General features: G+C 47.3%; 3 protein-coding genes across 8 annotated transcripts in view; 2 read left to right on the top strand and 1 right to left on the bottom strand.

The window, feature by feature from the left end:
- Nucleotides 1–7,930, top strand: part of SLC1A5 (solute carrier family 1 member 5) — a 29,144-nt gene extending 21,214 nt beyond the window's left edge. Inside the window, exons 6-8 of the mRNA XM_061596772.1 lie at nt 915–1,109; nt 5,395–5,529; nt 6,677–7,930. Of these exons, the coding sequence (XP_061452756.1) occupies nt 915–1,109; nt 5,395–5,529; nt 6,677–6,914 (568 nt within the window). The 3' untranslated portion in view covers nt 6,915–7,930. The remainder of the gene's footprint in view (nt 1–914; nt 1,110–5,394; nt 5,530–6,676) is intronic.
- FKRP (fukutin related protein) lies at nt 445–27,176 on the bottom strand. 5 transcript variants are annotated; one of them, XM_061596777.1, is made up of 4 exons: nt 26,951–27,175; nt 25,028–25,109; nt 20,320–21,924; nt 445–591 (listed from the first exon to the last, which is right to left on the bottom strand). In XM_061596777.1, the coding sequence occupies exons 3-4, from the start codon at nt 21,824–21,826 to the stop codon at nt 551–553; spliced, it is 1,548 nt and encodes a 515-aa protein (XP_061452761.1). In that variant the 5' UTR covers nt 21,827–21,924; nt 25,028–25,109; nt 26,951–27,175; the 3' UTR covers nt 445–550. The 5 variants fall into 5 exon arrangements, with proteins under 5 accessions (XP_061452761.1, XP_061452757.1, XP_061452758.1 ...); XM_061596773.1 differs by lacking the exon at nt 445–591 and adding an exon at nt 12,714–14,667 and having other exon boundaries at nt 26,951–27,176; XM_061596774.1 differs by lacking the exons at nt 445–591; nt 26,951–27,175 and adding exons at nt 12,714–14,667; nt 26,439–26,905.
- Nucleotides 26,355–27,413, top strand: part of STRN4 (striatin 4) — a 29,546-nt gene continuing 28,487 nt past the window's right edge. For both annotated transcript variants that reach the window (XM_061596771.1, XM_061596770.1), the window contains exon 1: nt 26,355–26,895. In XM_061596771.1, coding sequence (XP_061452755.1) covers nt 26,611–26,895 — 285 coding nt within the window. In that variant the 5' untranslated portion in view covers nt 26,355–26,610. The remainder of the gene's footprint in view (nt 26,896–27,413) is intronic.

Here is a 27,413-nt window from a genome sequence, read left to right as displayed (position 1 = left end):
AGCCTGTGTGAAAGTTGTTCCAAATGATCTCAAAAAGGAAATCCCACCACTGCTTGCTCCCTTTCTTGCCCAGCCTCTTAGGCCAACAGGACACCTTCCTATCACTCCCTGCATCCCCTCTTGACCCTCCTTACTCCGTGCCACCTCCTTCCAATCCTCCCTCAGTTTTCTTTAATTTTTCCTATAGGCCTCTCCCCACTTTGCTTTCCTACCTACCTGGCCTTTGTTCTTCCACCCGCTTCTGCTACAAATGCCTAGCGCCTTGTCTCCCTAGGCCCCAGGTACGCGTGTTCTCCAAGCCAAAACCTGACCTTTCAATTTCTCGCTGAAGCTGAACTGAGAGTCTGTCGCTGGTGATCTTTCCTGGCCATGTCTGAACACTCCATGGGTGTCACAGCATCAGCCATGGTACAGCTGGCTGTTCCCCTGCTCCTGACAAGATCACTGTAAGGCAGTGTGGATCCTGTGCCCCTTGCCCTAGGTGACGCATAGGCGGGTGGTGGCAGCAGAGAGAGAGGAATAGGACAGACTCTGTTGCTACTGAGCTATCCTATAGGGTTGGCACAGCAGTGGGGGTAGAGATGTGAAGGTCTGTAAAAGAAAAAAAAAGAACAACCAGAAAATTTGGAAAACAAAACAGGGGTTTTCCCTGTTTTTACCTGAAGCCCCCCCTTTTCCATTCCCCCCAAGCCTTCTATAAGCGAGGCTACCTTTTCCCTGAAAACCAGGGGCTCTGCAGCTTGGGTGCCACCACTGAGAAGGCCCCGCTCTGTGTACTTGCCAGTAGCACCTACAACAGCAATGGGCCCCCTTGAGATGTCCTGCACTGTGATGTGGGGGCTGTGTTGGGTTGTGCCTGTGGGCTGGTTCTGGAGCACTTGCTACCCTTGTCCTAACCCCCCTCCTCCACGTAGCTCAGCCACACTGCCCCTGATGATGAAGTGTGTCGAGGAGAAGAATGGTGTCTCGAAGCATATCAGCCGCTTCATCTTGCCCATTGGGGCCACCGTCAACATGGATGGGGCTGCCCTCTTCCAGTGCGTGGCTGCTGTCTTCATCGCCCAGCTCAACAACTTTCCCCTCAACTTCATCCAAGTCATCACCATCCTGTGAGTATTTCACCCTCCTTCCCTCACTCTCAGAACCGTCATTGGGCCCATCCCAACCCCCATCACCCACGTACAGTGGCCCACTAGGGCTTCGATAAGCTGCCTGGCTCTGCCACTCATCTAGACTGTGGCAGGCTCTATCCTTGTGTTTGTGTGTGCTCTGTATTCTTTCGTTGTTCAGCATGTGTTGCTTGAGGATCCACATTCTGTAAATCTCAGCAAACTTTTCTGCAAACCCAGCCACCTGATCTGTGCCAGGTGGGCCTTGCATCCTCGGGGGGTGGGGAAGAGATGGTTTTAAAGTGCCCTTGTTCTTGGGAATTAGCGGGACCCAGGCTCCTGAGAGAAGACACTTTCAGCATGACTTGAACAGTATCCTAGAATGCTTGGTGCTCTGTGGTTTAGATGACTCTTGTGCCATAAAATCTCGACTCTGCCTGCCTAGCATTGTACAAATGGGCCACTTGCCGGTACCTGGGCTGTGGTCACAGCAGCGCAGAGGGCAGCCTCCATTGGGCTTGGTGGCTCGTACATTATGCGGGCCTGATCTGGCCATTATGCCGATAGATCTCTCCTGCTGCCATGCCCAGTGCTGCCTCCTAACCCACTGGCTGAATCTAAGCCCTCATGCCCCTTCCCTTGTTGGTAGAACAAGAGCGTGAGTGTATACGAGAGGACATGTGCTCTTAAGGCTTTAGTGGGAGATAATTCCGTTATGGAAAAAGGGATTATGAGGCCGCTGCAGAAACAAAGGGACAGTTGATGCTGGAAGGTTGCCTCGGGCCACACAGAGGGGAGATGAGACCTTAAAAAATGTTGCATTACGAAGTGTTTGGGGTGAGCTGCTGAACTCACTAACTACGTGGTCTTTCTAAAAAAAAATGTCTGTAGAGTAGCTGAGCTGGGCTTGACAAACTGGGTTGAACAAGCTGCCTCAGTAAAGCTCTTTGGGTCTATTCTTAAAGGCTAGAAACTTGCCCATGTTGAACAAAAGCTGAGGTGGTTCAGCATAGTGGGTTCTGCACCCAGTACCAAATTCTGATCTTATTCAGGACCTGATACTGCAAGCATAGAAGCTCTTTAGTCTCCCTCTAGTCTTTATGTTTGTCTCCTGCAAAAGCTTGCTTTGCCTCACTCGCTGCCAACACCTCCCACCCAATATTTAAACATTCTGCTCTATTTCTGTCTTTAAAATCACTACTCAGTTCCTGCACTGATGAAAAGAAGGTGCAGCTGGACTGAATTGTTGAGCATCAATGCAAATGTTCCTCTACATCAGTACAGTTTAACACTGTGGAATTTTGAGAGGTGGCTGGCTGGTGGTGAATGGAGCTGTACATCCCTGCTCCCCCCACCCCAACATATTCTGGTCATATCTGGAGAAGGACCCAGGAGCTAGTGTAGAGGCCCACGCCATTACTTCGTTGGTCAGGTACAAAAGCACTAGACCTCATGACATGGAAATACGTTGTACTGGCTCAAATGTAGTCTTGCTGCATACTGGGCTACTTGAGCCCCTGTTTGAGCCTGTCCTCGTCTTTGCCGCTCGGACACTTCTCCCGCTTCTCCCTTGCTGTGCTTGTCCCCTTCCCCAACAAAATGCTTAAAAAAACAAAAACCCTCCAGTATCCTGTTTGGAATAAAAAGGGTGGGTGGGTGGGTCAGCAGCTAGATTGACCAAGGAAAGGTAAAATACTTTTCTTGGCACAGGATTTTGCATTTAAAAGCAATTACAAGTAAAAAAAATTGCGTTTAGGAGATTGACCTGTTCCTTCTGGCCTCGAGGTGCTTAATCATCAACTGTGGCAGGGGCCCTTTAACGAGACGCTGCGCAGTAAGAAAAATGCATGTTTAGGCAGATGTTGCTACCAGTAAGCAGGGGGAGGGGTGGAGGAAGGTGCTTCTGGCGACCTCTGCTCTGCTGGAAGGGCCTTGGGGGGTGACGGCAGAGTTTCCGCTGGGGCTGATTTTGCTCCAAGCTGGTCATCCGTTCATGTTTGCTCATCCTTCTTGGGTTGAAAGTACAGTCGCCGTCTCCCCCCTTCCCCAAGATCTGACCCCATGTTCCACTCACAAAGTTCCAACACGGTTTGTGTGTCTCAGGTCAGCAGCCTCACGTGCCACAGGCGTGACAAGCTCCTTCAGGGACCTGAGATGAATCTCAAGAACAGCAGACCCAAAGTACGCACAACCCCAGGAGCCGCTTGGGGCTGATGTGGTTTCTTAGGGGTGCTGAGGAAGCGTTGTGAGAGCCGTGCCCCTGGCATCCTCTGGCACGTTGCAAGGGGTCCTGGGACGCACCTCTCGGGTTACATGACATCTCCTCTCGGTGAAATAAGGGCCTCTTGGTGTCCCCCCATTTGTGACATTGCCATAGCAGATGAATTGGCAAGGCTGCTGTTCAAAGGGGTGGGGGTGGGAGAGAGCAAAAAATGGCACTCTCCCTAAAGGAGCTCTCTGGATGTCAGCCAGTGTGATTTTTGACATCCATTCTTTATATAACGCCATTAATACGCATGGCGCTTTGCAAAGGGCAAAGGCTGAACAATCTGTCATTCATCACGGGGAGACATGGAATTCCCACCCATAAGCAGTGAGAGTAGCTCCATCCCTGAGGGTCTTTAGGCAGGCAGTTAAAACGTTTTTCTTTTGGCTGCCTTTTAATGGAGTTTAATCAGGATGTTGTCGTTTTAATTTCCTGCTCTTTTTGCTTTTCAATCCTTGTTCTTAATTTTGTCCATTGTTTACAATGATATAATTGTTTTTAGTGTATTGTGAACTGCTTAGGGTGGGGCCCATGTTAGGGCTGGAAAGGAGTCCTAGAAATGTTCAAAAAGATTAAATCAGCGGGGGAAGAGGAGGCTGCGGTCAAAATGGGGAAATTAGACTTTTATTTCTGCTTCATGGATTTAGGCTTAGTTATTGTAGGGCAGCCTTCTCCAGCCTGGTGTCCTCTACATGCCTTGGACTACAACGTCCATAAGCCCCAACCAGCACAGTCACGTGGAATGGGACTGAAGGGAACTGTAATCCAAAACCTCTGGAGGGCACCAGGTTGGCAAAGACTGCTGTTGAGCATGGGCTACGGATCCACCATTACGACCCATCTGACTGCGAGGTGGCAAGATGTGAGAGAGAGGAACCACAGAGGAGGGCTTGATTGAAGCCCCAGGGAGGAGGAGCCCAAGGCAGACTTAGCCAGGCTTATGGCTTTATGGAGAGACTAGCAGCCTCATCCCCGACATTGCTTGGGAATTCTAAGAAACTGAAAAAATCAGTGCAGTTTTGAAATCAGTGGTGAAAATCAATGCGGTTTTGAAAGGTCCAGTCCTCCATCTTGATTCAAAATGGTGCCCAGTTGTATCCAAACAGATGAAAAACTGCTCCTGGAGCTCAGGAACGGTCATGTAAAATGTGGTTACAATAGCTTAAGAGGTGTCCAAATGTGTAGTGAACAGACAAAACAACTTAAAAATATACATTAGATGGTGACGCTGGTGCTCCCACACCCGGTGCATACGTTCTGGCCCTCTAATCCAGGGTGTGGTGCCTGTACCAGCCTCATTCTTGAGCTGCTTCGTGGTGTGTGTGTGTGTGTGTTGTATTCCCTGAATGCTGGTTAATCTGGCACAATTCTCCAGAAATGAGAAATTTGTGGGGTTGAGGCAGTGGTAGTGATTGAGAGAAGAACTAGATCTAACATGCAGGTGATGCTTTCCGTAAGGACCTAGAAGAAATGAAATGAGGACCTCTTTTGCCAAGAGTCCAAAAACCAGTACCTGGCTGCCACTGGTAGCTGAACTTGAGAGTAGTACTTGAGTTTGCAGAAGATGGCAGGCAAGGCGGCTGCTTCTCCTGTATCTGTCTTTTTCTCTCCACCACCCGCCCCCCATATGGTTGCTGTCTCACCCTCTGTTCTTATTCCCTGACTTCTCTTGGCTAAGCTCTGCCTGGAAGAAAGGCAGGGGGTCAGGAAACACCAGGACTGGATTTCTCCTCTTACTGGCCTAGTTGGCTCTCTGCTCTCTATCCTTCCAAGCTGGCCCCTGAAAAATCTGGCTGGCGCATGTATTTTGCAAAGCAAACATTTTCATTCTTCCCTACTAGCTTGGATTTACCACACTTTCCAAATTAAGACCCAAATTAAGTCCCACATTGCAGCACCTTTTTTAACTGAAGAACTTGGGGGTACATCCAAGCCTCCTCCAAAATGAGCACTGCAACTGGATTGCAAGCCAAGAACTTGAGCAACCATCTTTATAATCTGTCTGCTTTCATCCTGCAGTGTCACCGCAACGGCATCCAGTGTTGGAGCTGCTGGGATTCCTGCGGGTGGTGTCCTCACCCTCGCCATCATCTTGGAAGCTGTTGGGCTGCCCACCAATGACATCTCCCTTATTCTAGCAGTGGATTGGCTTGTGTAAGTACACGATGGCAGGGTGGGCAAAGCTCAAGGGAAACGCTCTGTGATCAGGATAGACGGATGATTCTCCTGACAACATTCATCAAATCATAGAGTATGCAGGCTGGCTAGTCCAACTTCCTCTCTAAAGACAGGGGGGGGGAATTCCTGCTAGTTTCCCTTCAGATCTGCTTGTGTTGCCCACTTGGCCTTATTCTGCAAGCAGAGAGGAGGGGCTTACAGAAATGGTCCAGGCCACACAGGGAAGCAGAAACTATTGCAGAGCTGCTGCCTGCAAAGGTGGGGTGGGGACACTCTTTGCTGACCCCTAAATATGGTACGTAATCAGTTGCACCTTCTGCACAGAATCCTTCAAGGATAGATTGTTGAGTGCAAGTCTGTGTGTCTCCATGTTGCCTTCACTAATGTGTTGGGAGGGAGGGTATTTGACCAGACAAAACTGTCATAGGCCAAGTCAAAGCATTGGTCTGTCTAGCCCATTAGTCTGAGTTATCAGCAGCTTTCCAAAGATGCAGGCAGAGGTCTTTCCAGCTTTGCTGCCTGAGGTCCTTTCAAAGACAGATGCAGGGAATTGAACATGGAACTTTCTCCTTGGAAAGCACGGTCTCTGCCACTGACCTATATGGTGTATCTTTTTTTTATCCAATAATGATGGGGAGGAATTGAGGAGGCCTCTCCGTCAAGATGCCTGATTCTTTCTTGGTGGTGGTTTTTGTATGTAACGACCAGGGGTGTATTTGTTCAACAGGCTTGTCCAGAGTAGCTGGATGGGCCAGCTCTGCTGACAGCATGGTGGGTCCCTTGGGCATTGGAGAAAAGGCACCCTGCTTTGAATTCTGCTTTGAGAGGCCTTTTCTCTTGTTGCTGGAGCAAATCTGCTGAAGCGTAACAGTGCAAGAGAGGGCCAGCTGGATCCAACTAAAGGTCCATCTAGTTTAGTAGCCATGTGCCTGTGTCTGCTCTTAAGCAGGGTGCAAAGGTCTTGGCCTTCCCCTGTTGTTTGTCCCCAGTATCTGGTTCTCAGAGGTGGACTGCCTCTAAAGATGGAGGCTCCACATTTAGTTCATGTTGCTAACAACCCCTGGATTAACTCTGAACACATTCTCAGACAGCCTCAGTCATTGCCTCTTTTTTCCCATTTCAGGGATCGCACCTGCACTGTCCTGAATGTGGAAGGCGATGCTTTTGGTGCAGGACTCCTACAGGTATACACTGAGAGGACAGAGGGCAAAGCAAAGGCTGAAGAGCTGATGGAGATCAAGACGGATGCCCTGGATGCTGGCAAGGGCCTGGCGGTAGAGGAAGGCTCCCCACTGATCAAGAGAGATGGCCCTGTCCTGTTAGAGCGCATCAATTCTTGTGAAAAAGAATCCGTGATGTAAATGGCGTATGACAAGACTGGACTTACTGCAGATTTTATTTTTTAAAATTAGGGTTCCATTTCTAAGTACAGCTCTCCATCCTTTTAAGACTTGAATTTCCCATAAGAAGGGCAGTTTGTTTGGTGACGGGGAACTTCTCAGTTTAGATCCTGCTGAGCATACACCTTTCCACCTTTTTATGTCTGATTGTTCACAACAATGCTTTTAAGTTTTAAAAACTTTTTCTTAAAAATGACAATGGGAGGGGGGGGCTTGGTGCTGCCTGCAAATAGCTCTGTTTGGCCCAGAAGCATTGTCCTCTAAGGAAATGAGGGTGGCTGCTGTTGCTGAATGAAAAAGGCACTCTTTGTATCCTCAGAGGCACTATACTTTGCACGTTCCAGGCTGAAATCTAGGTTTTTAATTTGCAACATGGAAACTGGTAACAGTGACCTTGGTGGTCTCTTAATAACTCCTTTCCTCCTTCTAGGTCTCCAGCTGCCTTTGCTGCTTTTTATTTTATATGTATTTTGGACCAAGCAAAGCAGAAAAGGCTTTTTTTCTGTCTAGTATCTTTGCCTCCCTCTTGCCACTCATTTCACTCCTTAGTTACAGTTCACCAGTTTGCTACCACAGCAGAGAGAGGAAGCTGACTGGTTTTCTTTCCGGACAGATGTTTTGTGTCCCCCTCCCCCCAAAAATCAAGAACCTGAGCAGGAAACGAACACCCCTCGTCAACCAAGCATTGGGAGAGAGACAATTTCCTTCTGTCTTTCTACTTGATCGCCTTGTCTTGGGATCCACATGCCAAGGCTGGGATGTGCAAGTGAACAAGAGTCACAGCTGAGTCTCCGGGACTTCTGCGGCTGCTGCCATAGCCCACTTTTTGGATATGTTTAAAACCTCGTGTTTTTTCCTCCCCTCTCCCTTGTTGGATCATCATGTGCATGTATTTGATGGGACTTCAGTGTCTTGAAGTGGCAGCTCCTGGATGCAACAGCTGAGATGCAATTTAATTTATTTCTGGAACTTAAAAAGGTCTGAATGGTTTCTCCACACTGGATTTAAGGAGGGTGGGGAATGGGTGAGCAGGTGGGAGAGAATGACAGCGTGAGAGAGATGGTAATTTTGAGAATTTGCGATAACTTTCGGGCTCTGTTTCCCTGCAGCTTCCCATTAGTTTTATTCCAGTCTTGTGCTGAGAAAGCGCTGATGAGCTGGTGGGCAGGTATTGGCCTTACAGTTGAGTGTTGGCAAGTGGTGACCCCTGGACCAAATTCTGAGCACTGTCTGACTGCCTGAAACCAGAATACACTGAAATGGGCACTTCAGACTGTTGGCAGTGAGGTAGAAATGGAGGCAATAACATCAAAGGGTGAGTGATGAGATGGGGTAGGAAAGGGGGGAGAGGACTAGCCATCTCTTTGAGAGGTGTATGTGGGGAAGGTAGCCCTCCAGTGCCCATTTGCGCTCTCATGGTGGCCCTGCAGCAGATCTAATTCCTGAGCAAGGTCTTGCAGCATCCCCAGAGAGAACTGCAGCACTTCAACTTAAAGCAAATACATGCATAGACACAATCAGTGTCATAGGGTCACACCAGCATAGGCAGTTGGAAACAGCAGCTTCACCCAGCACGCCTGCATGCTTGTCTTCTGTAGGCTCCCACAGGCAGGCTTAGCCCCTGACCAGTGGAATCTTTTGTATGTTTTCAAGGGCTTCTGCAGTCACGAGGACTGGGAACTTTGGCTTTTCTTAGCTAAGAATAATCCAATTGTCCCATAGGCATTGGATTCTACCTGGGCATATCAACAGAGTACAGAAGTAGCCTCTGGAGCTTGTAGGTCAGGATCTGAATGCAGTGCTGCATCCTGCTGGAATGCACTGTGCCATTCTAGAGAGCATACCTTTTGCAGGTGCAAATGTGAGTCTGGTGTCAGTGGCTTACAACCTGGTTCATAAGCTACCTGTTGCATATCAATTGAGATGTTTTGCAGTCTTTTTTTAAAATAGCAAACAAAACAGAAGACCTGTTAAATCAGACTTCAGATTTTTGCATTTGAAAATTAGATCTTATGTTTTAATTGGACATAGGCTCCCATTTTGGCCTTGCAGGGCATCTTAGTAGGATTTGTGTGCCAAAATGCAGAGGGCTTCAAGTGGGGTCTGAACAAGTGCCAAGTACCACAAAGGGCAACTGGGTTTTGATGGAAACCGTGACCCAGAGGATATGAATTTTAAGTATTTGGGCTCAGCAGCTACTAGAAACAGAAATTGTTCCAGTGCTGAACTGTCTGTATAAAAACCTGCTGCTGCTGAAATGTGTCGCTTGATGGAAATGCTAAAGGGGAGAGGGCTGCAAGTCCCCGGGGCCTGGGAGGGGTAGTGCCCCTTTAGTTTCTCCTTTTACACTTTAGAAGAAAAATGAAAGAAGGGGGACTGTGTAAAGCCATCTGTTTCCACCAGCTAGTACTTTCTTCCTTGTGACGGTTGTGGAAGGAAGGACATAGGACGTAACCTATGTCCTCACTGTGGGAGCCTGTGTGGATCCAGAACTGGCCTCCACAGTCACTTACAGATCCACTATTAAAGACCTTATCTTGGAAGACATCATACTCAGCCACGAGTGATCGCCAATGAATGAATGAATGGAAGCGGTCAGGAAGTTGTCCTCAAGGCTGTGTGAACCTCACAAACACACACAATTTTGCACTATGCAAAAGCTGGATTAGTACAAAACATGTAAATTGAATGTATATGCTTATTAAGCATAATAGTAATATATAATAGTAATAGCGGATGGATGGCAGAGATGGATGGGGAGGTATGCCTTTCCATCATCTGATGGCTGGATGTTGTAACTGCCCCCTTCCCCACATGTTGTCAGACAGCAATAAGAGCTAGGAACTTGCTTTTTTTCCCAAAATGAAAGCTGCAGGTCTCCAAATACTGAATTCTACACTGGGTGCCCAACTCTACTCTTCTGTGGCACGTTTGCCTTCAGCATGGAATACATACGGCCTTGGTGGTCCAGATGTGTGTAAAATTTTCTTTGGGAGATGTCTGGAGTCCTCCCTTCATGCCAACAGAGCTCTCCACCTGTATGGCCAGGAAGAATTTTTAAATGTTCTTTGAGTGTGTGGAGGGTGGGTGGAGGCCATTGGCATGAAACAGGATCTCTCTAGATACATTTTAGGACTTTAAAAAAGGTTTGTGCCAAGGGTTCGCTTGCCAAGGCAACCTACCAATTGTGTCTGTTGAGATCAGAGTTCCAGATGAGGGAAGGAAACATCTGCTTCTGTGGTGATGGTGCCTCCAGAGGGCTGTGACATTTTGGGCACAGGCTGCATTGTATCAAAACATGGAACATGCAAGTTTCCGGGTTTGATATTTTGGTTCAAACAAGCTCAGTTGCAGCTTATGGAGAGAAAAGTGTGGGGAACTCTGGCAGGGGAGAGAAGCAAAGGCTTCTGCTAAGGTTGTGTGTATGCCATGGAGAAAGTGATGCTGTGAGTGAAGATTCCTAAGAATTTTGGCTTTCATAAATAAGTTTCTATCCCTCACTGCTGTACCGATTCAGTTGAAAGTGTGGGAAATGGCTGCTGAAATCTCAGAAGCCTGGAGAAGGAGCTAAGATTTTCAGCCATTAGGTACAGGAATTCAGGGTCTTTTCCTCTCTCATGACTAGCAAAGCCAGAATGAAATGATGCACAGAATGCAGAATAAATTGTGCAAAACATAAAACAATGCCAGTTTGTACAGGATGCAGCCTTTCTTGGTACATAATTTTATTTGTTTTTAGCATAGAGCACAAACATCCCTTTTATCATAAAAGGGGGGCTCCTGCACCCCATACACCTCCCTGTGGCCCTTTACTCATCTTTAACCCTGACCCCAAAAGTCTACTTTTGGCAAACCTCCAAATACCAGTGAGGAGAATTGAGTTGGCACTTTGAAATAAACAATTGCCAATTGCCTCCCATCCATTCTTATTCCAACAGGAGATTGCAGATCCTGAAGGAAGCAAGTCATGTTGAAAGCCTGGTCTGTGGGTATTTCTTTCAAATGGGAAGCTATAGGCGCAAGCTGGCACTTGCTTTTTTATGCTGGATTAGTTAACAGTCACTACCTCCTCTGGGCTAAAAATACCTGCAATTACTAACAGTTTTGAATTGTACTTGGTTCATAAACAGAGAGTATGGACAACCCTTTGCAACTCTCTAAGCTTCCCCACCTCCCCATGTGCATAGGGGCTGGGTGGGTATGTAAAGTGTGTGTGTGTGTGTGTGTGTGTGTGTATGTCACAGCTCTCTCTGGCGATCTTAATCCACAGAATTGGGGGGGGACCCAAGGGGGTCATCTAGACTTGTTGCTGGGTCAAAGAGGATCTTCTACTTGCTGCTAAATCTAACTGGTCAATGAAAACAGGAGATGACAGAGCTTCCCTATGCAGTTTCTTTTGCTAATGCTTATATTTCCGTTCTCCCACCCTCGCCTTAATCCTGTGCTGAAGAGGGTCAAGGTGGAAATGGTGGTGGGCACTGCTAGATCCTAACCTGGGGGTTGCCTATACCACTAACTGTTCTCTGGTGATATATTTACTTTGGCTTCTTCTGTTTCAGTCAGAAAGGATGCACAGCAGCTGCATCTTCTCTTTCTGTGGTGGGGTGTTTGCTAAGAGCTTTAATGTCTGGGTTAGGATCCTGTGCTCCGTAGGAGCAGCTATGGTAACTCTCTTCCCAGTATCCAAACAGGTGAGCAGGGAGGCTGTAGTACAAATCTACACGATCTCCTGGGTTGAAGTTGCTGGGCTTAGGGATAATTAGGATTGCCACTTCTTAAGACTAGGTCCTGCTCTTTTGTCTTCAGCAGCAGACTGAAGTTGACTGCTTATTTCCATGCTGTTAACTCTAGCTGCAGACTGAACTGCTGCTAAGACACAGATGCAGGCCAGACCTGCCTGTTTCTCATCAGTTGGCAGCTCCAAAGTGGTGGTGGGACTGCTGTATAGCTGTGGGGGAAACAGAGTGGGGTGTACTTGCACACAAGCCCCTTTCTGCATCAGGAAGAAATGTGCAATTGCCACATCAAACAGTTAATAAAATCAAAGACTGGAAGCATTGTGTGTCTGTAGTCTTCACTAATGTTTATCAATTCTGTAGCCTTTCTCCTACAGAAAGTGGTCATGTATTGCTTCTCTTTACAATATCCTAGTTAGATTCTTAAGGCTCCTAATTTCAAAGCTTAGAGCAGGGGTTGCCACCAAGGTGCCTGCAGAGGCCCTCCCTGGTCTCTGCAGGGTCACTTCCCCCCTGCTGAAATTAGGGTTGAAAGAAGTATTCTACTGTAGTCAGTAGAATAAGCTGCAGTGTGTGGAGGGTACGGTGAGGCATCCTTCCCTGGCTCTCCCTGTCAGGTTCCTACCTGCGGGTGGCTACTGCCTGTCACTAGGCACCACCAGGGACTCCACCAGTCCGGACTGTCCTTTTTTATTGTTTCTCTCCCCGCTCTAGCACAGATCTCAGCAGATCCCCCTGCTAGGCAACCACCAGTCACGTCCTAATACTAGTATTCCCAGAGACTCTGAATACTGGTATTGTTATTCTCTTCACCGCTGCCACCATTTGTTACAGTTCCCCTTCAGCCTTGGTCATTACCTTACCCTCCCTTCTGGTCTGTGAAACCCCAGCCAAGGATCAGGTCTTTGGTAAACCAAATTAAGTATTTATTACAGATAACAAAGCTAACAAGATTAACAAGATTTCTTCTTAAGGCACATAAGCATATGGTTTTACTCAATACTAATCTGAACTCCACCCCCCTCCTTCTCCACTCTCTCCTGGCAAACAACTCTCTAAACCCCACCAAGCAACCCACTCAGTTCTCTTCTCCCCCCAGATTCCACTCTCACTCTTCCTTTTATACGTTCAGCCATTTTAAACACTCAGCCAATCATCTAGCATTCTACTGCCCATTCACTCCCCCTCCTCTTTCACTCCACTTACCATGTATCTTCTAAACAACCAACACTTACCATATATACATTAATATAGGAACATCACAGGTACCCACAACAGTTTCTCTGCCCGTGGCTCCAAACGGATTGGCAAACCCCAGCCTTCAGTAACAGCAATACTGCCTTCCTCACCCACCTCCCTTTGTTAGGAGGGATACAGGAAGCTGTGTTACGCCGGGTCAGTTAGCCTCTCTAACTCAGCACTGGCCAGGTTCAACTGACAGTGCCTCTCCCAAATGTCAGGCAGAAATCTTTAGCATTGCATACTCCCTGGTCCTTTCTTAACTTCAGATGCCAGAGAGTGAACTGGGGCTTTCTGCCTGCAAGGCAGGGGCTTTGCCGCTAAGTTACGGTCCCTGGATTGACCGTTCCTACACTGGTTGACTGATGAGGGACTCTCATTCCATTTTGCTTGTTACATCAAATCCCAGGCATGGGCAATCTAGCCACAAATACCGAAGAGGAACATTGCAAGCAACACCATGCGCTCCAGTGTAGTTACACTTTCTGCCGACATGAGGTTTTCCATTCATGGAAGCTAGGACTGTTTGGAGAACTGTAGCCAATGCTGCTCTCAAAGAACAAGGCAAAGGAAGCCTGTTTTCTCTGGCTGCAATAGGCCCCAGGTGAATTCAGGTAGCCTGCAAATCCCAGCCTGCCCCAGCACCTTTTACATGTTGCTGGTGCTGAACAGCAGTGCTGGGTGCTTGCCAGCTTGTTCTCTGCATGAAGAAATGCAGGACTTTGGCTTGCAAGAAAAACAAACCTTGGGGGAACATTCTCTTTTGTCCTATGTTGACTTGCTATAGCTTGCTTGCCACTTCCGGTGCCTGGCAGAGTGGAAGTACCTGGTACATGATACACCCAAACAGGGCTGGGTTTGTCACAAAGGGAACAAGAGTCCTGGCATGAGATGGGCTGCGGAGGCACAGGCTTGGCAGTTTGCCCCCCCTTCTTAGCTAGCGGGCTGCAATTTGTAATCCCCATAAGGAAAAGGCCTACCACCGTTGCATGTAGAAGATCCCCAGCATCTCCAGGTAAGGATCTCAGCTAGCAGGGCAGAGAAAGACCTCTGTGTGAGCCCTTGGAAATACACCCACTGCCAGTCATCAAGAATAGGCAGGGCTGGGCTAGAAGACATAATGGTTTGACTTTATATATACTCCCTGTTGTTTTCTCATGCCTCCCATACCCATTTCCTACAATGCAAGCAGCCCTCAGGAACAGTGGTTAGATGTGACTGCTAGAAGCCAGGTCTGGGGAACCCTCCAAATGTTCCTACACTTCAGGTTCTCATCAGCTCCAGCCAGCATGGTCAATGATAACGAGACCTGTAGTCAAACGGCGTATGTGGGCTCCAGAGGCCTCCCAGCCCTACTGTAAGCCCCCCTGAGTGTCATACAGGCGGGGTGGAAAAGCAAATACAATCTGACAGTGTATTTATTGTGCCTTTGGCAGTTGCATGACAGACAGGCTTAACTGTTGAAATATCCAGAACAACAGCAAAAGCTTGTGTGCGTTGTCTTACAAGAACATCTTGACTATAATAAAATTGATGAGAAATCTGCTACTCCAGATCAGTCACATTGGATTGGCCCAATCCTATGCAATATATCCTACTGAGACCAACAGGGCTTTTCCCCAAGCTAAATCAATCCCTCACCTTCAAATAGTGCTGTAGGCATTTCCAGAAAACGTTCAGTATTTTAGCATCTCTGCAGCCTTTCCCATCGACTTGTTGCATTTTGGCCTCATGTGCAGCTGTTATAGACATAAAGACTTAGATTTATTGGCTGAACTGAAACTCGGCCCCTCTCATTTTAGAAACAGGAGCCGCATGCAGATTCTGGAGACCGCAGCTGCCAAGCTGGACGGGAGCAATCTTTCTAGCTTCAGTATTTTGGGTCACTGTCTTATAAGGATGTCTGAGGACAATCCCTGCTGCCCTCTTCTGGCAAAAACTTTGTATTCCATAACAAAAAACGGGAACCAAGTGAGGCACAGAGAGTATATAGATCTGACCCTCTTGTAACTTTGAGCTGCGACATTCATCCAAGAATTAGACCCCAGCTCTTATCTGCAGAAATCCTTTGCATGCACAAGTCCCACAGTTCTCCTTGCCCATTTCCATCTCTGCTACAGAGAAAATCCACTTCCCTTCTCGGCCCATCTGTTTCCTGCACAGGCAATGATGTTTCCTTTCTTGATTATTTCTTTCCCTGCAACCAGAGAGTCCTGCTTCCTTCCATCTTTTTCCGTACACTATTTAATACAATTTAAGCTGGAGGGGTGATACCATTTCAGGGAATGGAACCTGCCTCTGTGTTAAACACCAGCCAGGAGCCAAAACAAACTATTCCCTCAAGGATTATTGGCAGAGGGAAAGGGTATTCCTGTAAAACATCAGAGAGAGCAAGGATTGGGAGACCAGAGTATCCGCTGAAATGGCCTTGGCCCTGGAAAGCTGAGAGTTTTCACATGAGCTGTATATCTGCTTTTGCATTCCCTGTATCTGTAATGTGGAGGGGGGTGCTCTAGATTGTGTTAAGGGGACATTTAATTTCAAGATCTCTCTTCTGCTGTACAAAGGACCCGAGGCTAGCACCATTCACATGAACACACAAAGAGCCCACGAGAGGCTGAAATACATTTCCAGTATCACGTGTGTGACCATGCTCTCAAGATGTTAAAGCTCCAAGATGATGTTCCAATTATTAGGTAGCAACCTACGTAAAGATGAGCTGCACCAGTGGCACCAAAACGTGTGTGCTTAAAAAGAGAAGTTGAAAGTGGGAGGGTATCAATACTGTATAAATGCTGACTGGTTGTATAATAGTTTGACTGCCATCACTCTTCATCCAAGACATCCTGGAAATTCTTAGTTTGGTGCACATAATAAGAATCTTCATCCAAGACATCCTGGAAATTCTTAGTTTGGTGCACATAATAAGAATCCTAAACTGAAGTTCTCTATTCCCCTTCTACCCTTGCAACTACAATCCTCAGTGTTCCTTAGTGAAGGGGAAAAAACAGAGGAGAAAAGGGGACATTTACATTTTAAAAATTAAAACTAAGTGCTGCAGACTGGGACTAAAAGTGAATTTCAAAGTCTGAAGACTCTGCAATCTTCAAGGCATTCAGGAAATGGGTATTGCTTTCATGTGGAAGGTCTGCTATTAGCTATAAACCCTCCTCTCAAGTAACCCAGGAGGTTGCAGGCTACCAAGGTGTGCCCATGTGAACTGTCACAAGGCCTTTCTTTTAATTGTTTTAAAACTGCTTGTGACTGGGAACATAAAATTGATCCTCATCTAAACTATATGGCCGCACCTACATGGTGCATTTGAGGCTGTAAGAAAACTGCTTGTGGGGAAGTGAAGCAAGTTGCCCATGAGGGCCTTCTCAGTGGTGGCCCCCAAATTATGGAATGATCTATCTGACTAGGTGCGCCTGGTGCCATCACTGTCATCTTTTCAGCGCCAGGTCAAGACTTTCCTCTTCTCCCAGGCATTTTAGCATGTGTTTTAAATTGTTTTAAATGTTTAAATTGTGTTTTAAATTGTTTTTAAAAGATGTGTTTTAAATGTGTATATTTGTTTTTAGTGTTTTTAGGTACTGTAAACTGCCCAGAGAGCTTCGGCTATGGGGCAGTATATAAATACAATAAATAAAAATAAATAAATTAATTAATGTCTACACAGCCACTTCCAGCTCACAGCTGGAGGCAAAGGAGCTTCATGTAGAAACTAGGCAACTTTGCTACTGTGCCAAGTGAGAATCCTGCCACAGATGCTGCATGGCCTCAGCTAGACCCACAATTGCTCTGATCATAATTTGGAAAAGCAGTGACCAGTGTGAACTAAGATCATCTGTGCATGTGGCCATGGGGTTGAGGTAGGCCCTGACTGCCCATCCGAGTGCCTTCAAAAACATTCTCCATGCTTCTCCAGCATTCCAAGGCATCAGCATAGAGTGGACTGAAACTAAACAACACTTCTGGGCTCCTTATGTTATGTCTCCCTCCTTTGAAATGGAAATGGACTGCCTTCAAGTCGATCCCGACTTATGGCGACCCTATGAATAGGGTTTTCATGGTAAGCGGTATTCAGAGGGGGTTTACCATTGCCTCCCTCTGAGGCGGAGAGGCAGTGCCTGGCCCAAGATCACCCAGGGAGCTTCGTGGCTGTGTGGGGATTCAAACCCTGGTCTCCCAGGGTGTAGTCCAATGCCTTAACCACTACACCACACTTGCTCTCTCTTCCTCCTTTAAAGTCTTTCTATATTTCTCATATTTTCTTTGGCAACCACTTTATCCAACAACCCCTGAGGGGATTAGTAGCTGACCTTGACTTTACAGTGCTGTTCAACCGCTCTTTTCTTTAAAAACACAAAATGAACAGAAGCCTTGCCAAGTTAAATGTTAGTGGCACAAGGTTTGCTTTCTTTTTCCTTCTTTTTATCAGTTACCAACTTTCAGAGAGAGAAAATGAGGTGACTGCACAAATGCCTGCAGAATGATCTTAATCCTACAGAGATGGCTGGATTGCACCTCCTGCCTCCTGCCGGGCAAGGAAATACTTGGCTCCTTAGCTCTAGAATACCACACCACCCTCGGGGATCTGTGAGACCCCATCATTATAGGTTTTTTGGAAAGCTCTGAAAACACATAATAATAATAATAAAAAAATAATAATAAAATTATAAAAATTATATAAAATTACATCTCTTTTCCTTGGCCTTCTCTTGAGGTGTGCTGGTGGATGGATGATTTTAGTCATATCTTATTACAGGATGTTAATATTTTTGAACTGATTGCTATTTTATTGTTTATTGCTGGTTTTCTTTATTAAGTATGTTTTGCTGTATTCTGTTTCATCTTATAATCTGCCATGAGACAGCTTTTGACCTTACAGGCGGCCTAAATTGTTTTAAGTAATATAAATAATAACTCACCATCCAAGAAACATCGGCTTGTGGTATTTCATTTCTTGGAGCCATCCTTGTAGCTATACCCTGCTTGCTCCATTTGGACCAACAGCCACTCTGCAAGAAGGCTGCCAGAGTATGGCAGGAATCCTCAGCATACCTACTTGGGAGTAGTGGGACTTGCTTTTGAGAAAACATGTGCGGCCTCAGGCAGACGGGCGGAGGCAATGCAGTGCACTTGGAAGGTTTCTGGATCAATCATTGGTTTCTCCTATCACAGCATCCCAGATACTGACATTTTCCTGCAGCCTTGCAAGTAAGCCCACGAAGGTTAGCAGACTGCTATTTTAAAAAAAAGCCTAAGAAGCAAGTAGCCCTATTTCCATGTGGGCCACACTCTTAGTAGGCTAGTAAAGAAATTTCTACCAAGTGAAGGAAGGATAGGGTTATCCGTTTCCCCTCTGCTATCCCACTGGGTTTCCATACTTCCCTTCCTCTGCAGCCATGTGGGTGGAAGCCTTCCTCCACCAGCCTGCTCGCTTGCCTGCATGGAATTCCTAGTCACCTATAGTGACCAGGTGAGTTTATTTATTTATTTATTTATTTATTAAATTTATATCCCGGCCTTCCTCCCAGTTGTTAAATACAATGCTGTTTTCCTGATTGACCACTAAAATGCCTTTGAATGCCTTCAAGTAGGGCTGCAGAGCAGGCAATTAATCCATCAAAACAGTAAGAAATGTGCATGTTCAGAAGCCTCAATGAAAGTGCCTCTACAAGGATCCGGAAGAAAAGAGATGTCTTCTTTCAAGGAAGAGAGAGAACCTGCAATTCCAGAAACAAAGCCACCACTCACAGTCAGAGAGAAAAGCCGCTGTTAGGGCTACTGAACTCCCTCCTGCCTGATCCTCTCCACAAAGGCAAGAGGGAGCTCAGTAGCTCTACACATGCAAAGGAGTGAAGAGGTAGAATCTTGAGGTGGTAGAACATGCAGTATTACTTCAGACTGTGAAGGCAAGAAAGGGCTCACATTTTTAATACTCCTCTATATTAAAACAAAGCAAAACAAAAGGCTGACTGCAAGGAGAGTATTAGTGCAAAAGGAAGAGGGTTGAGAAAGAACATTTCTCCCTGATGCACTAGTTTTCTTCTTGCGAGGAGTTCCTTTATGTCAGGGGTGGGGAACCTGTGGCCCTCCAGATGTTTTTGGACTCCAGCTCCCCTCAAGCCTCAACCAGCAGGGCTAATGGTCAGGGATGATGGAAGCTGAAGTCCAGCAACATCTGGAGGGCCACAGGCACCCCAGCTTCATGTGAATAAGCGTTCATGCAGCCTGAAATAGTAGTCTACTGGACCAGTTCAAGCCTGACCACCTGAGCAGCTGCAGTGAGACAAGCCCTCCCTGCATTCCCATCCACCAGTTAAAGGGCAGGAGGAGGCCAATTTATAACTTGCAATTAACAATTCTATTAATGCTTCCTGTTTAGACTTCAAAGAATGTAGCATACGAGCAGTCTTAATGCTTTGCCTTTTCCAGGGCCCTGGCAGTAATTTCTGGCTACCTCCTGCCGGTGCTTCTCAGAGGCATCTAGCTGGCCTTGGCCACTGTGATACAAATAGGATGCAGGGCTCTTCTTAGATGCTTAGGAGCTGCCTGTCCGATTTCAGCTTCTGACTTTCTCCTGTAAAATCTGCTTCTAATAAACTGCTATTTGTCTGATCACCAATGGTTCCAAGGGAGGGGGATGTCAAATCCTGAGCGGTCCCATTTTTCAGTCACGAAATAATTAACCACAATAAATTTATTAGTCTTTAAGGTTTCACAAGACTCACTGCTGTTTTTGCTGCAACTGTCTAACACATCTACCCTTCTAGAAAATGACTGCTTTGTTAAAGCCACTGCAGCTGTTTGCTCTCTTGAACAGCTCTTGCTGAACCAACTGGCTGTCACTATCATTTTTCTTTTCCTCCTGGGGTGACGTAACAGACACTTATTTTGAAAGGCAACACAGCAACTCTCTGCTGCAACTGTCCTCCTTAGCTTTCACCCTTTTAAAGGTATTTTTTTGCTATGTAACAGCAAAATGGAACCTCCAAACCTAAAGGAAGTCTACCTCTGAATACCAGCTGCCGGACACAAACAACAGGGAAAGGCCATCACCTTTATGCCTCACCTGTGACCCTCCCAGAGCCACCTGTCTGGTTGCCATTGGAAACAGAACGCTGGACTAGATAGACCTTTTGTCTGATCCAGCAAGACAGTCCTTATGTACATTCAGTGTTACTACTTTGAAATCATTCACTGTTGCAAACATCTCCTCCAGTACTGAAGTGATGCTGAGGTACTGGTAACAGGCAGGCAAACATCTGACTGCATAATCATTTGTATGAAATTAAATGTTCAAAAAAGGGAATATCTTAGCTGTGAGATACTCAAAAATCTCTTCCTTTAAGGCTTGTGCCTTCAGGAGAGCTCATGCAGTTTACCTTCTCCATGCATGCTCTTCACTGCTGAGTTTGGATATTCTGGGTTTTCAATCACCCCTTCTCCAAACTTCAGCTCCAGGAAGCTCCGGTAATCATTGGGTGCCAGAGCGAGGAATCCGGCAAATGGGATGGGGACCAAGGGTTTCAGGAAGTGCTCAGGGAACTCAGTGTCCTGCCGGTGATCCATCCAGGTGTCCTTGGTCATCAAGCCATTCTTGGGGTAGAAGGGCCACAAGTCCACATGCAAGTGATTGTGTTCGCTATACTGCACTCGGTAGAAGTCCCCCTCAATGGCCTTCTCCCAGACAAAGCCCTTCTCATCCACAATGGAGCCAGACTCTGCGCTTCTGAGCAGCTCACAATTGGGGATATCCTCCAGGTAGATGCCTAGGTCAACGTCATAATCCCAAGGAATTATGTCTTGATAACGGGCTGCCCCGAGAAGCGTCCCCCCTTCCAGCCAGTACCGCACTCCAGACGTCTCCAAGATGTTGATGACATATTTGGCAGTTTCCCTCAATGCTTTGAGGCAACAAGGCGGGGTCCACCGGTTATGGTAGAGGTATTCTGGTGTATCATCGTGGATGGTGCCAAAGCACCGTGGAGTCTCCTTGCTGCACCCGAACCACTGCTCCTTTCCATCCTCCAGGATCACCCGCTTGATGCCGAAGTTCCGGAAGAGCTGTAGTCGGTAGGACTTGGCGAGGTTGTCAGCCTTCCACTGGTTGTGGGAGGAGGTGAGCAAAGGCTGGTGGAGCACTGAGAAGGAAATGTCAAGGAGCCGGACGGCCCATCCCCGCAGAGATGCCTGGATGAAGAGGGAGGTCATCAAGGGCTTGGCCAAGGGCATGGAGAGGTTGAAGAGGTCCTTGGTGCGGAGGAGGAGGATGGCCTCCCCCTTCAAGGCAGTGCACAGTTTGGAGGAAGGAGAAGCTACCATGTACTCAGCTGTCCATTCTTTAAGGCTAACCTTGAGGTTCAGGCACTGGAGGGGAGCCAGTGAGTGCACTGGAGCTGCAACCATCTCAACCTTACCTTGGCTGACCTTAAACTCCTCCAGCATTTGCTCCAGCTGGTATGTGGAATCCATCCTCACCCCATCAGGCACCAATGCCACATATTCTGTCTTCACATAGGTCTCAGGCCTGAATAGATGGGCAGGCTGGTCAGGAGACGGCTTGAGAATGACGATCTGGACATTGGGAGTGCTGGGCAGAACCATGGGAGGGTATGGCAAGCGGTCTGCCGCCACCACAACAGGCAGCTCGGGTTTCTGTTTCACGAAAAAGCGCACAATGTCAGGGACATAGTTTTCAAAGTCTTCAAACTCCCTGATGAGGATGGTCATGCCAGATCTCAGTGAACCTTGGGGCTGATGGGAGCTGGGGTGGAGATGGTCCCTGTGTCGGTGCAAGACACGCTGTTGTAGCCTTGAGATGTAGTAGAGGATCAGCAAGTTAATGGCTATGGCAGCAGCAAGCACACCCTGGCAGAAGGTGATGCGCATCTTGTGAGCGCTGGTGGATGTTAAAGGACTCTCGTCTCTGGCCCGTGGAGGGTCCCGCAGCACCAGATTTGTCCATCCAAATTTAGTTCAGCTGGAAACTATGAAGGAAAAATAATCAAAAGATAGTGCCCATGGTGCTCAGATTTGAAGTACACCTGAACAATTTAAAATCTCATCCCAGAATCATAAAGAGGAAGACACTAAAGTAGTCCTATTCCATCTCACTGTCTCTAGAAAAGACCATTTCCCCACCAGCCACAGATCACCCTAAACTAACTGTCCAAACTTCTGAGACATAATGCATAGTTCTTACACAGAATGATCTCATTTTTTAGTGTCTAACTACCTTCCCTCAGAAGAGCCACCTTTGTTTCTTTATGAGTCGCTGAACTGGGTGTAGCTCCAGAATGAGGAAAGGAAAACTCAGAGCAGCTATTCAAGCAGAAACATTAAAGGCAAGCTCCTCTGAGAGCAGGTAGTTCTTCAGTGCCCTCATATGAGAAGTGAGCAATGATTCAATTGCGCCTGGTGCAGAGATGAGACAAACTTATTCCCAACCCCAGAACAATGAACAATTGATAGGAGGCAAGGCCAGAGGAATGATTCATGCAGACAGGTAATGGACAGCCAATTCTGGGGGTAGGTATCCAAGAGTCTTTCATAATTGCATAAGTTTATATCTTGTGAGGCACACTATTGTGCCCCAACATAGGAATTATTGGTTTAGGTGATCCAGACTGTGATGTGTCACAAACACAAAGAACAAGTGTTCTTGAATACAAGATGAGCAATCTGTGCAGCAATTATCTCCAGACTCAAACAAAAGCCACCCAAAATAAGGAGAGACCATAGCTCTGTAGTGGAGCCCATACTCTGTAGGCTGGAGGTCCCAGGTTCAAACCCTGGCAACCCTAACTAAGGATCTCAGGTGCTGGCAATGCCTGGCTGGATTTGCCAAGGATCTGACTCCATATAAGGGTTCAGGTGTTTATATGCCCTGGCATGAAATGAACACATTCAGATTCCATGAGAAGGAAAGGTGAATTCCACAGACAGTCCTTCGAAATGTCTTTTTTCAAAATAGAGTCTAATTGCAGACCGTCGGGGGGGGGGTTCTCATTGCACTATTTGCCCAATGCAGAATCTGGGCTGCTGGCTTTTGCTTCAGGGTAGGAGGAGCAGAATTCACAACCGCTGCTGGGTCGGCAGCTGAGGCGTGGTGGGAAAGCGCCAAGAGAAAATGCCAACATGCTTGCGAGTGTGTGCAAGCATCAAGGTTCATGCTGGGCATTCACCAGCAACGGGGAAGCCAAACAAAAGAGTAGTACTAATGAGTGCAACCCCTCACCATATTTTTTTTAAAAAAACAACACTAACGTTCCTGGCGTGGCAGATTGGCCAGGAGAGGGGGAGGGGCTGCCTCATTTAATCTTATTTAGATCCAGCTTGCTCATTTCCCTGGAGGGATCAAGGCTTTTGTTTTTAAAGGAACAATCATCTCTCTGCTGGTGGTCTTGTAGAAGAAAGTCTAAATTGAGAGCAAGCTGCTTACCCGGAGGAGGAATACACATATAGCTAATATCTTAGTTTCTCCTCTATAAGCAGAGTTAACACTCATCACCATCTTGCTAGGCAGATAGAAAGAGACTTGATTCTCAATGACTGGGGTTGCCAGGGGGCAGAGAACAGATTTAACCTCCACTAAACAGTATTAACAGACTAGCAACCTCTTATTTGGGCTCAGTTTCACTGTTTGAGTCATGTTTTTAAACAGGCTCTAAAGACCTATCTCTTCTTCACCACTTTAATGGATTGATTATGGTCTGATTTTAAGCAGGCTGTGGAAACTGTGAGGCTGTTTTTAATTCTGTTATGTTGTGTTTCCTGGCTATGCTGGGCTGACAATGTGCTGACTATTTTAAATGGCTATTTTAAGGACTGTGTTTTAAAAGTTTAAATTTTAATATCAATTATTGGTTGTTGTTTAGTTTGTGTGTCATGTTTGCCATTTTTTGAGGATACATTCTTAAAAAGTAAAACAAGTCCATTAAATAAATAAGCAATCCGGGATCAGAGGCAATATGTTGCTGTCTGGGCAACAACAGCAACAGAGGGCGATTGAGCTCCCTCCTGCTTGTGAGGTTCCCAGAGGCATCTAGTTGGCTACTGTGAAAACAGGATACTGGACTAGATAGTCCTTTGGAATGGTCCAGAAGGGCTCTTATATTCACATGTTAATCTAAATGCTTTATTTTAGCATGCACTATTTATTTTTTAAATTGTTAATTTTATTAGACTGTTATTTCAGTGTGCTGTTACCTGCTCTGAAGCCTTTTGGAATGGCATATGACAGAAATCAAAACAATTGACCAAAAAAGTATCAGGAAAACAGAAACTCTTGCTATTCCAAACCCCAGTCTAGCCACACCAGGCAACATGCATCTGGATGGCCTTTGATTTCAGCAGTTGTTGCTATGTCAGTGAAGGTGCTGTAGAGTTTTGACTGTTAGACTAGGACTTGGGGAGTCCTGGATTCAAATTCCCACAGCCCGCCTTTATTTATTTATTTATTTAAATTTATGTCCTACCCTTCCTCCGAGAAGAATCCCAGGACAGCAAACAAAAACACTAAAAGCACTCTAAAACATCTCAAAGACAAAACATCTTTAAAAACTTATTAAAACAAAACATCTTTAAAAAAATCTTTACGAATATCTAAAAAAGAAGTTCCAACACAGATGCAGACTGGGATAAGATCTTTACATAAAAAGGCTTGTTGAAAGAGGAAGGTCTTCAGTAGGTGCTGAAAAGTTAACAGAGATGATACCTGTCTAATATTAAGGGGAGAGAATTCCCAAGTGTCGATGCTTCCTATGTTGTGTAGAACGTACCTCCTGATAAGACAGTATCTGCAGGAGGCCCTCACCTGCAGAGCACAGTGATCGACTGGGTATATAAGGGATAAGACAGTCTTTCATGTATCCTGGTCCCAAGCTGCATATGGCTTTGTACACCAAAAGCAGAACCTTGCCTGGTAGCCAATAAACATGTTTGCTGTGTGACCTTGGGCCAGTCAGTTTGTGCCACCCTGAGCACCTCAAAAAAGGTGAGATAAAAAGTTGATGGTGATGGTGATGGTGCTGCTACTACTACTACTACTACTACTACTACTACTACTACTAATAATAATAATAATAATACCTGTTCTGGAGAGACTAGACTGACTAGTGTTCCATGACTGTCAACAAGGTCCTTTCTTTCCACAAAATGAACATTCAGCCAGCTGAAAATCATATTGAACCAACAATGAAGTAGAGTTCACCAGCAACACTTTACAATATATCCCAACCCTTTCCCTTTGGCTCCACAACAAAATGATTTCTTTTGCTGTCCTGGCATCTGTCTTTTGTGTGACCTGCCCTCTGAAGAAGACTTTTACTCTATTAGATCATGGGGTGCGTCAATCCACCCTCATCCTGCCACCAGGAGTCAGCAGCCGCTATAAGCAACAGAGAACCATGAAGGAAGAATAAAGAAGCAGAAGTTGGAGTTTAGCTGGAGAATCGGCAATTTTTTTTATAGCAACTACAAGACTGGTGCTATACTGCTAGTTTTGTTAACTCCTGTTAAGGGTCTCTAAGACTGTGGGGTCCCCAGAATAACAGGGTCACCCCAGACTGCAGAAGGAATGGTTTGTGGAGCTTAGTGTGAGCTAGGTCTTGAACCCAGTCAAAGACTGACATGGAAAGAAAGCATAAAGATGTCTCGGTATGTGCAGAGTGTCATTCCACCGTACTTCCCCAGATATCTGGGAGTAAGGACACTAGAACTTGTGGACATCCAATGAAGTTGAATATTGTGATTCAGGACAGACAAAAGAAAGTACTCCATGCACTGCTTAGTTAAACTATGGAGGCAGTGAACCTGAGTGGCTTTAAAAGAGGATTAGCCAAATTCATGAAGGATAAGGCTATCAATGGCTATTAGCCACGATGGCTATACTCTGCCTCCATAGGCGGAGGCAGCATGCTTCCAAATGCCAGTTGATGGAAACCGCAGGAGGGGAGAGCTCTTGCGCTCAGGTCCTGCTTGCGGGCTTCCCATTGGGGCATCTGGCTGGCCACTGTGAGAGCAGGATGCTGGGCTAGGAGGGCCATTGGCCTCATCCAGCAGGGCTCTTCTTATGTACAGTACTCATATTTGTCAAGTGTGTCGTCCTTTTCAAATTTTATTTCACTTCGGGTGGGGTGGGGTGGAGAGTCTCTCGTCTATGGGTCCTGAGGAGGAAAAGTGATAAAAGCCGGTTGCTAAGTAGTAGTGCTGGGTGGCTGGGGGTGATGGTGGCCCTGCGTGGTTGCTTTTCTGAAGAACCCGAGGTAAGGCCCTGTTGCCATGGCGACATCGGCGCGGTTAGATTCGGGGCCCGGGGGCGGCGCGGGGAGGATAGAAGAAGAGCGGCACGAGCGCCCCCTCCCGTTGCTATGACAACCCTCTAGCGGCTGCGAGGAGGAGAAGACGCGAGGAGATAGAGGAGGCGCCCCTCGCCTCCCGTTACCATAGAAACCCCTCCTCTCCCTCCCGCTAAACTCTCCAGCGGCTTCGTAGTAGTTACTAGTGAGCGCTGCTGGAGCCGTCCCGTCGTAGGCCCCATTTCCTGGCTGGCTCACTATTTGGCAGGAAGTGACCCCCCGCGCGTCCTCTCTCTTTGCACTCTCTTCCTTCCCTCACAGACCGGGGGCCGCTTCCCGCCGCCCGCTTCACCCCCCCCCCGCGGTGGGCTCACTATGTGGCAGCAGCAGCAACAACAGCCACCGCCGCCTCCACCTCCGCCGCCGCCCGCGGGATCCCCAATGGAGGCTGAGCGGGTGGCGGCGCGGGCCCAACTGCTGTCCCAGCAGGCCCAGGCCGCGGGGGGAGACCAGCCGCCTCAGCAGACGACGACGATAGCGCAGGGCGCCCCCGGCCGCGGCGAGCTGAGCCTGCCGGGCATCCTACACTTCATCCAGCACGAGTGGGCGCGCTTCGAGGCCGAGAAGAGCCGCTGGGAGGCCGAGAGGGCCGAGCTGCAGGTGCGCGCCGTTGACGGGGCGGGAGAGAGTGAGAGAGTGAAAGGGGCGGAATTACCGGGAGTTGAGGAGGGGAGGCTGCGGAGGGGTCTTGTCTTCGTCTTCCTCCTCCTGCTGCTCCTCCTGCCACTGCCGTCGCCATCTTGGTGGGAAATGGTGGCCGACGGGACTGGCGGGAGGTGGGGGCATGTGGTGAAACAGCCCCAGGGGCGAGGGCTGCTTGGGTCACACGCGCGCCACAGAATGGGGACATCCCTACAAAGAGGGAGTTGGAAGGCAGGGTTGATGCCAGGGGTGTAGTCGTCCGCGGTCTCGGGGGCCTTAGACCCCTTACCTTTTTTGGAATAGGGTCCCTATGTCTCCAGCATCTTACGAGCCAATCAGCATGAAAGGGGAGTGTGTTAGCCACAGAGAAGAGGCTTCTAACATGCTTCCTTGTCCTTTCCTGCTGATTGGAGTGAGTCAGCCACTGAGAAGACTCTTTGCAGTAGCTAAAATGGGGGAAAGGGGTGTGGTTGTGA

This window comes from Rhineura floridana, chromosome 15, assembly GCF_030035675.1.
Source record: "Rhineura floridana isolate rRhiFlo1 chromosome 15, rRhiFlo1.hap2, whole genome shotgun sequence".
NCBI lineage: Eukaryota > Metazoa > Chordata > Lepidosauria > Squamata > Rhineuridae > Rhineura > Rhineura floridana.
This window is presented reverse-complemented; position numbering and strand designations above follow the sequence as displayed.